We start from the raw sequence: 14394 nt of genomic DNA, 5'->3' as shown, positions 1-14394 counted from the left end.
AGCTGGGTGGCGGGAAGATTTTACTCCCGAGCAGAAGAAAGATCGGCTCGAGGCCTGGGTGCTTTGAAGTCGGAGATCCGAGAGTCGGAGATCGGAGAGTCGGACACAGGAGAGTCGGACACTGGAGAGTCAGACACCGGAGAGTCAGACTGGGCTCCTCAGTGGGGAGAGGCTCTGGGATAACTACTGTTACAGCTTTGAAGGGTCAAGGGTGTGCGTTTCTTGTTTCATTCTTCCCTTTCCTGCTGGAGGGCGAGGCCGGTCTGTAGCGGGTCACTTCCTTTCGCCCACACATTGGCGGAGGAGAAACCGGAACGTTAATCACTGCTCTGCTCCGAGAACTCGGGCCTTTAGGGGCACGTTCGCCTGCTGACCGGTCTTTTGATCTCCCCACTCTTTTCCATGCAGGAGCCTTGGCCACCGAAGCCTGTTTATTAGCAGCTGCCATTTGTTGGTAAATACTACTGGGGATGCTTCTTCCATCCCCTGCTTCACAGCAGCGGAAGGAAGGGCGTTACTAATATTCAATTACTATTGCCTCTAAATGCAGGTGGCGGGGAGAGAGAGGATTTAGCCTGTGGTACCTCAGTGGCGTTTCCTCCAACATTGATGACTGGCTGTCACCTTGTAACATTTTTCTTGTGGATGCCTAGCTTATACTTCTGAGTGACAAACCCGCTGTAGTTCAATTTCTGGATACATTTTATGTTGAGATATCTTCTGCTAACAAATCACGTTATTTTGGGAAGGAGCAGTCTTTTAACGGCATAATCAAAGGAGTCATTTAAAATCGTGGGGGGAAATTGGATATATAGACTGTGTCTTTTCGTAAGGGTAGAAACAGCTCCTGCCGCCTTAGCAAACCTGAGCCCTCACTATATCAAAGCATTTTGCTGGGCTGTGCGGATACAAAGGTGAAGAGATTGAACTCCAGCCCTGCTAAAGGACCTTACAGTCTATGGATGGAATGTTACATTTCCATTACGTGAAGAGATGTTTGTATAAAGAATTAGAAGTCCTTGGTTTACTCTCCTATTTAGCCTTCTTTTAATGGTGTGGTTATTTCCACATTCTTTAGCAAGGCAAAAAAGAGTCAGCCTATCTTTCCAGCCTAGTGGTGGCTTCAGAATTCTGTGTAGAAAGGGCGTAAGGTCAGCAGTCTAAGGATAGGTGTTGGCAGAAGTGACTTTTGGAGAGCATCTTAGTTTTAGAAAGTGTCCATATTAGAGAGATAGAAGAGGTGTTTTTAGGATTATGGGGCATTTAAAGTTTCTACTCTCAAGCCCCATTTTCCACTTGTCCATATGCATGCTTAGGTTTTAGTCATTCATAGATATTTAGAGTTCATTAATACAAACCATTTTCCCCTCCCCCCACCTCTAACCTTGTTGTGTTCTCTCCTTTTAAAATCTAGCATTTCTATAGAATACCAATTTCTCTTTTAAGATTGAGCTTATATTGTAATTATTTAAAGCAAGTGCTCAATAAAATGTTAGATGATTGATTTATTATTTATGTTGATGTATTTTGCTTAATCTGGTACACTTGAATCTATCCAATTTATAAGATTGCAGTCCTCCCAGTTTTACAAGTAGGGAAAGAGGCTTAGAGGAACAGCATGTGTAACTTTGTGTAACATAGTAATTTAGTCACATAGCCATGGGTGCTAGAACTGTTGAATATTTGCTGTTTTTTGTTACATCACTTTGTATCTGGTGGATGTTTGCTAAGTGTTATTGCTACTGTATTTGTCATGTATGCGTTTATGTGACTTTGGACACTTCTCTTAAATCTAGGGAGTTAGTTGTTCTGAGTGTTGTGAGTTATTAAGCTGAAATATAGAGAGTTTTCCTTAAAAAATTAGTGTTGAAAGAACCATGTGGTTCTTATTTGAAAGGTCACTGCAGTATATAATTTACTTTCTAACATTTTCCATGCTTAGGAATGACGGATTACTGTTGAGTGAACATCATTAATAGTACTATTTTTAAAAACTTGTTGTCACTGTTGTGCTTTTATTTTTAGAAAGAAATTTGGATTATTTTAGAAACAAATTTGGAAAGAAAAAGAATGGCGTCCGTTTCAGGTTAGTAGCAATGATTACATTTTCTTGTTCTTCTGTTCTATTTCTATTTGTATGGTATTTGAAAAAAAAAATGTTTGTTTTAAAAATTCTGATTATAGAAATGATTTTTTTCAGCTTTTTTATTTAGGGAAAATAGACATTACAAACTTTGCCATGTTAACTATTATTAAGTGAATAATTCATTGGCATTAAATGCATTTAGATTGTTGGGCAACCATCAACACTATCCATCTCCAGAGCATTTTCATCTATGCAAACTAAAATTCTATACTCATTAATTCATAACTTTCCATTACTTCTCTTCTCCTAATCCCTGATAGCCACTATTCTACTTTCTGTTTCTTGACTATTTTAGATACCTCATATAAATGGAATCATACAACATTTGTCCTTTTGTGTCTAATTTTCACCTTATTTGTATCCAAATAAAGGCAATAGCAGAATCATTCTTTTGCCTATTTCTGTTATAGCTGACTATACACTGACTCCTTCACCAAAAGAGCAGGTACAAATTATATTTATTCGTCTTTGGGTGATGCTTATTTCTCTTCTTGCTGAATCATGTCCTCCTTAGTAATACTGTAATGTATCGGAGAAGGACCAAATACATGGAAAAACCCCAACTTGGTTTATATACAAATGTTAAAAAGGAAGAATGGCTTACAGCTATTAGAGTTCTTGTTTTTCAATTGGTCCTGTGGTCATAGCTTGTACTTTACAACTGCCTTCTTCAACTCCCCATTGCATATTCCTTGGTTCTCAGTTGGTAACGGGTCTTTGCTTGGTGGGGACTACTTGCCTTAGTAGTTTCCTGTATTTGGTTATTATAGTTTTCAATTAATTTTAATCACAAGATAAGGGAATACTGAGAGGTGCCTTAGAGGATCTTCTGCTTTCCAGACATACTCCTCCTTATCCCTATAGTGTGGCAGCTGTCTGATTTACTCTTAGTAGTCAGGATCACTTACCCCAGCCAGTACAGTAATCCCCTTCTTTGCCTGTTCATTTGTTGGCATGAGGAACCCAAAGTGGCCAAGTAGCAGTCAACTTCCAGTTTAATGGAACTACTGTTTTTTCCCCTGGTACAAGCATTTCTCTCTTGGTAACTAAGACCTCTAGGCCAGCAAGAGTCCGATGTTTCAAGGATGGGAAGCAAAAATTTCACTAGTGGATCACTAAGGGTAATAGAGGCTCCACTCCCATTTCCACCCCTGATTCCCGTGAATTGTGGCAATGGGAGAAGCAGCACTATTCACTCATGTATAGCATGCCATATCCCGGAGGCTACTAGTCCAGCCTTTAAAGTGCTGATAACCAGCCGGCAGCATAACTGAGTCTGCAAAATGCCACTCCATTATTTCCTCAGGCCAGCTGCTTCAGGGTGTTGGGGAACATAGTTAGACCAGTTAATTTCTTAAACATGAGCCTTCCGTTGTGCTTCGTTTGCTATAAATGAGTTCTTTGGTCAGAAGTAATTTGGTGGGGAATACGATGACAGTCAGTAGGAATTCCCTGAATTCATAGATGGTGGACATGATAGAGCACTGCAGGCAGGGATGGTAAACTCATATCCAGAGTAAGCATCTGTATCAGTGAGAACAAAGTGCTGCCTTTCATTATAGACGGTTCCAATGCAGTCACTTTGCCATCAAGCATCTGACTGTCCCCACAGAGAATGGCGCCTCCATTGGAACTCAAGGTTGGTATCGGCTGTTTGCAGGTTGGGCACTGAGCTGTGGATGTAGCCAGATGGGTCTTTGTGAGTGACAGTCCATGTTGCAGAAGGCACTTTGTTCTTGATTTGGTTGTGCAAGGACAGGTGTGGTCCATGTCCAGGTCATCTGGTCTACCTGATTAATTATGCTTATCCTTTGTGGAGGTGGTTTTCAGTGAGCATTAACATGGGACTCAAATACCTTCACACTGACCGTTCAGAGAGGTCTATACATACATCTCTTTCTCAGACCTCATTGCCACCAGTTTTCCTATTTGCTACCTTCCAGGTTGCTAACCATCCTGCTAATCATTAACCATTGCCTATGGTACTGTGGATGTATTCCTCTGGCAAAGTGAGTAACTATGTGCACTGCTTACTGCTGACAGGGAGGATTTCCCATCTCCAATATTTTTCAGGGCCGCTCTGGAAAGACGCTAGAGTGCTTTAGTTGTTCACTTTCAGGTGGTGACAATATATCATGCAGAATCTTTTATAAATTAGGCCTGCATTTTGTTTCTTCCTTAGTTACAGAGGATCCCGCCATGAGGTCATAGGTGCAGGTTGAGGAGGAGGAGGCAAAGGGGAGCATGGTGCGTGAGCATTCGGACTTCTTGTTCATGCCTTCACTTAGAACCTGCTCCCTTTGGCATATACCAGCTCCATTGTGATGATGGAGGTCTGCCTTATGAATTGATCGGTCAGATGACACCTGGTTGATGATAGGCAGCACGGGTCACATAGTCACTTAGTCTCTTGTAAGACCCAGGAGCAACCCAGAAATTGTTTCCAAAAGGGTAAGAGTTCTCTAAGCTTTGCTCCAAAATCCTAATCATCTTTGTTGTGACTCATCTATAGGCCAAAGGTGTCATATAACATCCCCATTCATCACAGACTTACAGCACCATCAAATCTGTTGGGTCATATGGCTCAATGGTAAGAGAAGATTGTATCATGGCATTACCTCTTGTTCGAGGTCCTACTCAAAACAGGCAAGTTTTGGGGTTACTTGGTAAATTAGGTGTGTGTTGCCTCCCAAATCCAAGTAGTCCATTAGGCTCTGTGCTGCTCTCTTAGTAATAGGAGGGGCCAGATGTCGAAACTTATCCTTCACTTTAGAAGAGATCGGATCGCTCAACATGCCCCATACGCTTTGACTCTCACCAAGGTGAGAAAAATTCAGGCTTCTGAATTTTTATGGGATTTATCTTATATCATCTGGCAAGAGTCTCTCTTAGCAATTTGTTTGTAGTAGCTGCTACTGCTGCTTCTTGCTCAGCAGGTCAGGCAAGCGTGATATCATCAATGCAGAGAGCGAGTGTAATGTCTAGTGGAATGAAAAGGCAAGCAGGATCCCTGCAGACTAGATTAGGGCTAGAGAGTAGATACAGCTCTGAGGTGGGAGAGTAAAGATACATTGCTGGCTCAGCAAACTGCTTTTACTGTGCTATACTGTTTCCCTCTGCTATAATAACAGGTACATGGGTATGGAGAATAAAGCATTCAACAGATCAATAGCTGAAGCCAGATGCCAGGGTATGTGTTCAGTCTCATTAATGAAATTACAGCTGGAACAGTGGCTGCTGTTGGAGCCGCAGCCTTATTAATTTTGCCATAATTCACTCTCAATCTCCAGAATCCATTGGCTTCTGCATACACCACATAGGTGAGCTGAATGCAGTGTGGAAGTCGTCATTATCCTTACATCTTTCAAGCCCTTGATGTAGGCAGTAATATTTTTGGTTTGCTGTATTGGTTGGTAAAGGCAGTTTTGCTGGCTTCCACTTGACCTTTCCTATCATGATAATCCTTAATTATGGGCCAAGAGACCAATGTGTGGATTCTGCCACTTGCTGAATATATCTGTTCTCGGTATACATTCTGGAACAGAGGAAATAATCACATAGCAGATTAGAAGGTCTGCTGTATATCACTAGCAGCCACTGGACTTGAGCCTGCTCCTCCCCCATGCCAATGAGATCACCAGCCTGCCCTTACACTGACTTTCTTAAATACAGAAAATATGAAAATATGGCTATTGCTTTATTTCTACCTTTTAAATCTCTGGCAACCAAAACTGCATTGATTACCTCACGTAAGTCGAGTTTTTACTCTGACTGGTGGATCACCATGGCATTTTGGTTTTCTAAGAATTAGCATCAGTTCACAGCTAATGTCCAGTAGTTTCTGAGAAGTGATTTCTCTTTTTCTAATGCACAGTTACCCTCATAAACGTCTCTAGTGAAGACTAGTAGGAAGATTCATTACATATATTTTTAGTTGTGTGGTAGAGTCCTTCCCCAAGGGGCTCCAACCTCTGCCTTATTCAAGGGCCTCTGGTTCTATAAGTTGGTTCAATTCTGGAAATTGGTCGAAGGATGGTCGCTGTGTTGTGGTGTTTCTGGGTCTGTTTACCAGAATCAGAGCTTTTTATTTTGCGTATACAAATCAAGTAATCTATTTCCATTTCAGGGACATCGCAGTCAACTAGCCAATCCAAGATCGTGTGGGTCAGACTATTCTGATTGCTGCCTCAGCTCTGTTGCCCTTCATGGCAACCACATCCACTTTATTTTTGGTCATAAATTCAATTGCCGCTGTTCAGCCCCCATACCTTGGAATCCATCATTGTCGTTGAATCAGGTAGTCTACTTGGAAGATGCTATTTCCCACTGTCATTCCTAGCTTACAGAGAACAGCCAGGGGAGCCCCAGCATCCCTGAAGAGCTCCGCTGATGCTGGGGCTCCCCTCATGACTGTATTTTTCACCGTCTTGGTGAAAGGAGACTCTGGATTCTCCTGGGGGACAGCAAGGGAGTGGATGATCAATCCATTTGATCATCCACTCGGGCACTGCTCTCTCTCTAAGCCTCTGGATACCGTCCTTTAGAGCATACCCAGGAAATTCCAGAAGTCCAGCCTCACTGGACGCTACACCTATTTTATTCCATCCCAGTTTTCTGACATTCATCTTTGAGGCCAGGTTTCAGGCAATGAGCCAAGCAAATTACTACAGCCACTCCTGGCCACTATGTAGAACATTAAGTCCAGAATTTCTTAGTGAGCCCATATCAATAAGCTTAGCTTAATTCAACATTGTATTCCATAAACCCTGTTTCAGTACTTTATGATCTATTCCCATATACATTCTCTAGGTTTCTGATGTAATTTGGATATGTGTCTTCTCCTAATCTCATGTTGAAATGTGACCTCCAGTGTTGGAGGTGGGCCTAGTGGGAGGTATTTGGGTCATGGAGCAGGATCCCTCATGAATGGCTTGGTGCCCTCCCCATGGTAATGAGTGAGTTCTTGCTCTGTTAGTTCACGCGAGAGCTGGTTGTTTAAAGGAGGCTAGCACTGCCTCCTCTCTCTCTTGCTCCATCTCCCACTGTGTGACATACCTGCCCCCCTTGGTCTTCTGTCATGATTGGAAGCTTCCTGAGGTCCTCACAAGAAGCAGATACCAGCAGTATGCTCCTTGTATAGCCTACAGAACCATAAGGAAAATAAACTTATTTTCTTTTATAAATTTCCCAGCCTCGGATATGCCTTTATATCAATGCGAAATGGATGAACACAGTTTCTGTTGATATGTTTTGGCACATGCAGCTCTCTTGGTGCGTATCATGTCTTTCGACAGGTTACATCTTTGTGTTTTATCCTCTAGGACTTCCTGGATCTTAAAGCACTGAAAGATGGTAGAGGCTGATTCTTAGGAGGATTAGCAGTCCCATACAAGGCAACGAGGACCATTGTGGTGACTTCAGTTAGGAGGACATTGTTTCAGAAAGGGAAGGCAGGTTAGAAGAGACTTGGCATAATTTAGTGGTTTAAGGTAACCTGCTTCATTGGAGTCTGCCCTTATGTTCCCCTCCAAATTTCAGAGCCTTCTTCCCAGTCAGTGTGCTGACTTTATAGTAAGAGTCCCTGCAAGGTTGATAATTCAGTTTGTACTGAAATTCAGCCATCTGCAGGATGTAGACTTACAGCTCTTTTTCCAAAATATTGGCCCTGTACCTATAGGGGATAAGGTTTTTTAAGGACAGTCATAGAAACTTTGAGGTCCCTTAATGCAGATCCTACATTTTTCCCCTGAGTTCTTTGCACACTTAGAAGCAACCAGTCAACCCCATTATTCTCACCAAAACGTCTGTAACAGCAAACACTTTGTCACCCACAGCCTTGCCTTCTCTAGAATTTATCTACTGGTGTCTATGGATGATGACTTACATAACTTTTTTCACTGCATGTGACATAAAACAGTTATGTTCCCTTTATCAGTGGAAACAGGGTTATTAATGCCTTGAAATCTAATCAGATCAGAAAACCAATTCTATGTGGCCCAGAAGCAATTCAGAGAACCTATTAAGTTTCTGTTCTTGTGGATCAAAATTCTGTATTGGTTAGGGTTCAATCAGGTATGCTGAACCATTATGAGTGCTGTAAGTTTTATTATGGGGATTAAACCTTATGTGATCATGGGAGCTGGTTAAGTGGCTATCCCTGAGTCAGCTTCTGGTCCTGAAGTCAGCAGTACCAGCAGTGAGAAAGGAAGATGGGTGTGAAGTGTGGGAGGGTATGGATGAGCTGGAAGCTGCAAGGATAAGTTGAAACTCATGAGGACAAAGTTAGGATGCTGGTGTCCTGCTGAAAAGCTAGTGTTCTTGTCACAGAGGGTTGCTCAGCAACATGACCAAGAAGCCAAAGAAGCTGTGGCCAAGTTGCTCCACCGAGAAGATTTAGCAGGAGCTGGGGGAGCTGGCTTCTGCCCCACATCAACAAAGTGAGGTAGCAGATTGCTAATATCATGAGTGAGTTGCAGAAGCACCTGGCCTTAGGCCAACCATCCCAATGTAAAACTGGCTGCTGCTTTATTTCTGCCTTCTAAATCTCATGCAGAGTCCACCTGTGGCCAAACTTAACCCAAAGTCATGTAGGGAAGGGTTGATACAAGGGATGATGTATAACATGTACATCAATGTACAACATTGATGAAGTTGATACAATGAAATGTACCAATTTCACTGTGCAATTGGTACAATGAAAAGGCACCCCAACATCCTATTTTAAGTCACAACCATAAATTTTATCTCATGAAGGGACACATTAAACCTGTATACTGATTAATGCAGGCAGGTATATGAGAACGCACCAAGAACGTCTTAAGATTTTTCTAGCTTCCATTGATGTGGTATCAAAAAAAATCTCACTTTTTGACTTTAATACTTAGATTGATTAGAATCATACACTGAGGTTTCTTTATAAATTAGTTACAAAGGAGATAAAATGCCAATTCGAATACTACACTTGATTTCTCTTACTACATCCTCTTGTTTATAATTACCAACTCCTTATCAACCATCAAATGAGCCCAAATAGGAATGCCTTCAATAAAGTACTAGCAAAGTAATTAGGGCATTAGCTTCCTTTTGCTTCAAAGTCTGTTTTACTTAAATGATTTAGGAGATTGTTAGACCACTTCTCTCCTACATAATAAAAAAATTATCATGTATTAAATATTTGACTGTGTACCAGGTACTGTGTCTAGAACTCTTAATATATTATCTCACTAGCTCTTTATAAAAATACGATGAAAGTTAGATATTATTCTCATTTTACAGGAAGGGAAATGGGGATACAGGTAGGCATCTTGCCTGAGGTCACTCAGCAGGTAAAAGGAGGACCTGAGATTTAACTCAGGTCTGTATGACTCAAAAACATGCTCTTAACCATTTTGCTATGCTACTTCAAGTTCATCTGTAATTGATACGGCGGGGAACACCCAACAATCAATCTGGAAACCTAAAGTTGTAATTTACTCTGTCTAATCATTGTATCCCTGCTGTCTCCCATAGCTCTGACTGAGGAACTGGATTCTATAACCAGCGAGCTACATGCAGTAGAAATTCAAATTCAAGAACTAACGGAAAGGCAACAAGAGCTTATTCAGAAAAAAAAAGTCCTAACCAAGAAAATAAAGCAGTGTTTGGAGGATTCTGATGCTGGGGCAAGCAACGAACATGATTCTTCACCTGCCGCTTGGAATAAAGAAGGTTAACGTTTCTTTTTGCTAGTTTTGTTTCTTCTCATTTTTTAAAAAGCTAGAATGAATTCTTGCTGGGTTAGTGCTTTCCAGTAGGCTTAGAGGTGAAGGTGGCCATTTCTCCAGTGGAATGGGAAACTTGCAGGTGGATCATTCTTTCCCTGTGTTCTATAGTCTTTAAATTAAGCTTTTATTATGAGACATTTTTTCCCAATTATTATTCTAGCAACATTGATCATGCTTAGAAAATGAGATACTTACTTTACCTACGTTAACAAACAAGAAAAAAAAAATTCAAACTCCTTGTCAAAGTTTAGATCATTTTCCTGCCCTAGTGAACAAACCTTTCATGATCCAAGATCTTATCCAACATCATGTTTATCGATTATAAATAGAATACTATAATAGGATAATTATAATAGAATAACTCTAGAAGGAATTGTGGTTTTTGTGGATGTTGCTTTTCAGTGATTCACGTCTAAACAAGATATTTTCACCAAAAATTCCAGATAATTGTTCACTTTGTTCCTGATATTTGAGTATTTGATGATGCTGTAAATTCTCTGATCAACACTGAGACTATTTTTCAAATACCTGATCAAACACCTTCCTCTCTTGTGTGGGTTAATTCTCAACTGGCAAATTTTTACATTCGTTACTTTTTTTTTTTTTTTTTTTTTTTGAGATAAGGTCTGGCTTTGTTCCCCAGGCTGGAGTACAGTGGCACAACCACAACTCACTGCAGCCTCAAAGTCCCAGCCTCAAGCAATCCTCCCTCCTCAGCCTCCCTAGTAACTGGGACTACAGGTGCACAGCACCACACCTGGCTACTTTTAAAAATTTTTTATAGGGACAGAGTCTTGCTATCGCTTGAGCTCAGACTGGTCTCGAGCTCCTGAGCTCAAGTAATCCTCCTGCCTTGGCCTCCCAAAACTGTTGAGAGCATAGGCATGAGCCACGACCCCTACTATGTCTTATAACACATCATTTAATTTGTTTTTGCTTAGCTAGTGAGTTCATCTCAAAATTATTATCATAAAAGTTTAATGGTCTATAAGTATTAGAGGTCTTATATATGTTTGTCTCATTCTTATTAAACTTCTATAATAGTCTTATATGTTTGTCTGATTCTTATCTTTCTTTTTCTAGATTTTCCATGGTCTGGTAAAGTTAAAGATGTTCTGCAAAACGTCTTTAAGCTGCAGAAGTTCAGACCACTTCAGCTTGAAACTATTAACGTAACAATGGCTGGAAAGGAGGTATTTCTTGTTATGCCTACAGGAGGTGGAAAGAGCTTATGTTACCAGTTACCAGCATTATGTTCCGATGGTGTGTACTAATAAAAATTAATTTAGAGTTGAAGAAGTGCTTTGTCATCATACATTTTTAATTCTTTTAAAAAATAATTTCTAATCATACATATGTAAAAATCAAGTGCATTTTTGTTTGATTTCCTCTATATTAATAGAAATTTAAAGTTTCACTCAAAGGGGGAATTTACTTATTTTTTATTTTAGGTTCGGGGTATATGTGCAGGTTTGTTACATGAGTATATTGTGTGATGCTGAGCTTTGGACTTCTAATGATCCGTCGTCCAAGTAGTCAACACAGTACCCGATATAGTTTTTCAACCCTTGCCCTCCTCTCTCCCTAAAGGGGGAATTTTTAAAACTTCTGAGATTAATCCTTTTATCTGGTTCCTGAAACATAAATTTAAAAGCATATTGTACTGAACATTCAAAATCCTCTCTTCTAAGCTTTTCAAAACCCTATACTAAATTGTTGTTAATCATATTCACCCTACAGCGCTGTAGAACACTAGAACAGAAAATAAAAGGGGCAAAAAACCCCAAAAATGTTGTAGGAGAAGCAACTCTAGAAGAAGAATCAGTAGACCTGAATTCTAGTCCCAGATCTTCATTGAGTGTCTGCCACGGTGCTAGGCGCTGGGAGGTACAGTAGTGAGCAAAATGGGCGTGGTCTTAGTTTTCACAGAACTCATAGTGTAGAGTAGCCCTTTCTCAGACGTTAGTGTACATAAGAATCGCCTGAGGATTTGATTATGTGCAGATTCTGATTTTATGTGAGACCAAAGATCCTGCATTTCTAACAAGTTCGCTGGTGCTACTGATATTATTGATTGGGGAGTAGCAAGGGATCACCAAGTAGCAAGCTTTTTCTTGAAAGAGTAGATAGTAAATAATATAGGTTTGTGGTCCATATGGTCTCCTTGACAACTCTTCAACCCTGCCACAGGTTTTGTGCTTTCCTAGCACAAAAGCAGCCACATTTGTAACGTGTAAACACATGGGTGTAGCTGTGTTCCATTAAAATAACTTACAAAAACAGGCAACCAGCCCTTACTTTGTTGATCACTGGTTTAGAGAATATGGGTAATTGCAAGCAATTGCAATAAGAATTTTGGGATACAGGTTTTAATAGGTAATTAAGACTGTACAAAGATCTAGTCTAGGGGCTGTCAGGGAAAATTGTTCTGAGGGAGTGGTGTTTAAGCTAAAAGTTAAAGGGTGAGTAGGCAGAAGGGACAGGGAAGGAAGAAAAGCAACATGTGTGAGATCTAAAAGCAAGAGAGAACATTCACATTATGATGTATTCAGTAACCTAGAGGAATTCCTATGTGGCAGTCAGTGGTAAGACATGTAGAGTCTTATTTTTAAAAACTTTTCCTTATTTTAGCAGGAAGCCATTGAAGGGTTTTACACAGGTAAGAGACTCATTATTTCATGGTTTAGAAGGATAATTCTAGCAGTTAGATGAATTCCAGATACATCTGGAAGATAGAGTCAGTGGGACTTGGTATTTATTGCCTGTGGGGAAAGGAGAAAGAATAGTCAAGAATGATGCTCAAATTTTAGGCTTGGACAATGGGGAGGTTCTTCACTGAAATGGGGTACACTGGAGAAAGAACTCTTGGGAATGGAGAGAAGGAAGATGATGAATTTATTTGGGACATGCTGAATTTACGATGCCTTTAAGACATCCAGATGGAATTGTCCTGAGTAGGAGGATGTTTGTGTCTAAAGCCTGGTGTTGGAGGTCTGAGTTGGAGATTGTTAGTGTGGAGATGGCACTGAAGCCATTGGAATGAATGACAGAGCAGCATAAGAAGAGAAGAAAGCCTAGAACAGAAACCAGAACACCAAGAGTTTAGGGATAAACAGAAAGAGGGCTTTCAGACAAGGCTGAGAATGAGTAGCAACATATAGGATAACCAGGATTGTATGGTGTTATTAGAAGCCTAGGGAAGGGTGTGTTTGAATGAGGGAGTGGTTAATAGTGATGTCTGTTAGCAAAATGTCAAATACGATAAGGATTAAGTTTCAATGAGTTTAATGACAGAGGACCTTAGCTGCAGCAATTTTATTGAAATGGCTGGGTGGAGACCAAATAACAATGGTTTGAAGTGAGTAGGAGTTGAGGAAGTGGAACTGGTGAGTGTGGGATGCTCTTTGGAAAAGAATGGCTATGAGGGGAAGAAGAGAGGGGGCCATAAATTAGGTGTTATCTTAGTCTATTCCAGCTGCTATAACAGAATGCTTTATATCAGTTAATTAACAAACAATAGAAGTTTACCGCTTGCAGCTCTGGAGGCTGGGAAGTCCAAGATCAAGATGCTAATAGATTTTGGTGTTTAGAGAGGGGGTGTTTCTCATAGATGGCACCTTCTTGCTGCACCCTCACATGGTGGCAAAGAAAGGGCACTCACTTCAACTTCTTGTAAAATGGCATTAATCCCACTTATGAAAGCAGAGCCTTCATTACTTAATCACTTCCTTGGGGATACCAACATTCAGACCATAGTGGGTGTTTTCCAAGATGAGAGAGACTTGACCATGTTTAAATGTAATGAGTAGGTGCTAGTCAGGAAAAGTGAAAATAATAGCAGAGAGAATAATTGACTGGGAAAAATCCCTAATAAGATCTTAATATGATTATGTTTTTTAAACATGTCTGCACTCTGCCAAAAGTTGTCGTAAGAAACAAACTACAGAAACGTAAAGTCATATAATTTTAACTGTAGAATAGCTTTTGTACTTTAAACAGTTTCAGTTATAAGGAAGGGGGCATATTACTATAACTTCATTCAGACAGTAAACTGTTCACTGATTTCTACTCAGCAAAAATCTCATATAAAAAGTAAAAGAATGCTCATGCAACTATCATGTTTAATTATACACACTACTGTTTTTTTGGGAAAGCTTTGTAGTAATTTTTCCCTGATGAAACTGTTTAGTGTTTGAACTGATATATGTTACCTTACTGAAATTACCAGTAGTGATTATTTAAAATGATAGCAAATTAAACATTTGAAATGTTAACGTCTGTCTTTATTTTTATAAGGATAGAGTTCTGTTTAGTTGTATGTTTGTTTATTTGGCTTATAGTTACCTTGTTTGGTCATTTATTCATATCTAATCAATGAGAGTAAGAAGTAAGTAAGCTTTACTAAAGCTACACTAGAAATTAATCTGAATTAATGGGCGGTGCCCACAAGTTAATAAGGTGAATGGGCTGGGCGCGGTAGCTTGT

The 14394-nt window shown here is 40.1% G+C and overlaps 1 protein-coding gene across 3 annotated transcripts in view; it reads left to right on the top strand.

Moving 5' to 3' along the window:
* The first annotated feature begins 11 nt into the window (after window positions 1-11).
* The window catches only part of RECQL (RecQ like helicase), a 32851-nt gene continuing 18468 nt past the window's right edge, over window positions 12-14394 (top strand). Inside the window, exons 1-6 of one of the 3 annotated variants that reach the window (XM_065523862.2) lie at window positions 12-211; window positions 409-454; window positions 2026-2086; window positions 6273-6443; window positions 9656-9853; window positions 10993-11172. In XM_065523862.2, the coding sequence (XP_065379934.1) occupies window positions 11088-11172 (85 nt within the window). In that variant the 5' untranslated portion in view covers window positions 12-211; window positions 409-454; window positions 2026-2086; ... (1 more) ...; window positions 9656-9853; window positions 10993-11087. The remainder of the gene's footprint in view (window positions 212-408; window positions 455-2025; window positions 2087-6272; window positions 6444-9655; window positions 9854-10992; window positions 11173-14394) is intronic. The other 2 variants (XM_045364841.3, XM_015430473.4) reach the window with 2 other exon arrangements.

Source organism: Macaca fascicularis, chromosome 11 (genome assembly GCF_037993035.2).
Source record: "Macaca fascicularis isolate 582-1 chromosome 11, T2T-MFA8v1.1".
Classification (NCBI taxonomy): Eukaryota; Metazoa; Chordata; class Mammalia; order Primates; family Cercopithecidae; genus Macaca; species Macaca fascicularis.
This window is presented reverse-complemented; position numbering and strand designations above follow the sequence as displayed.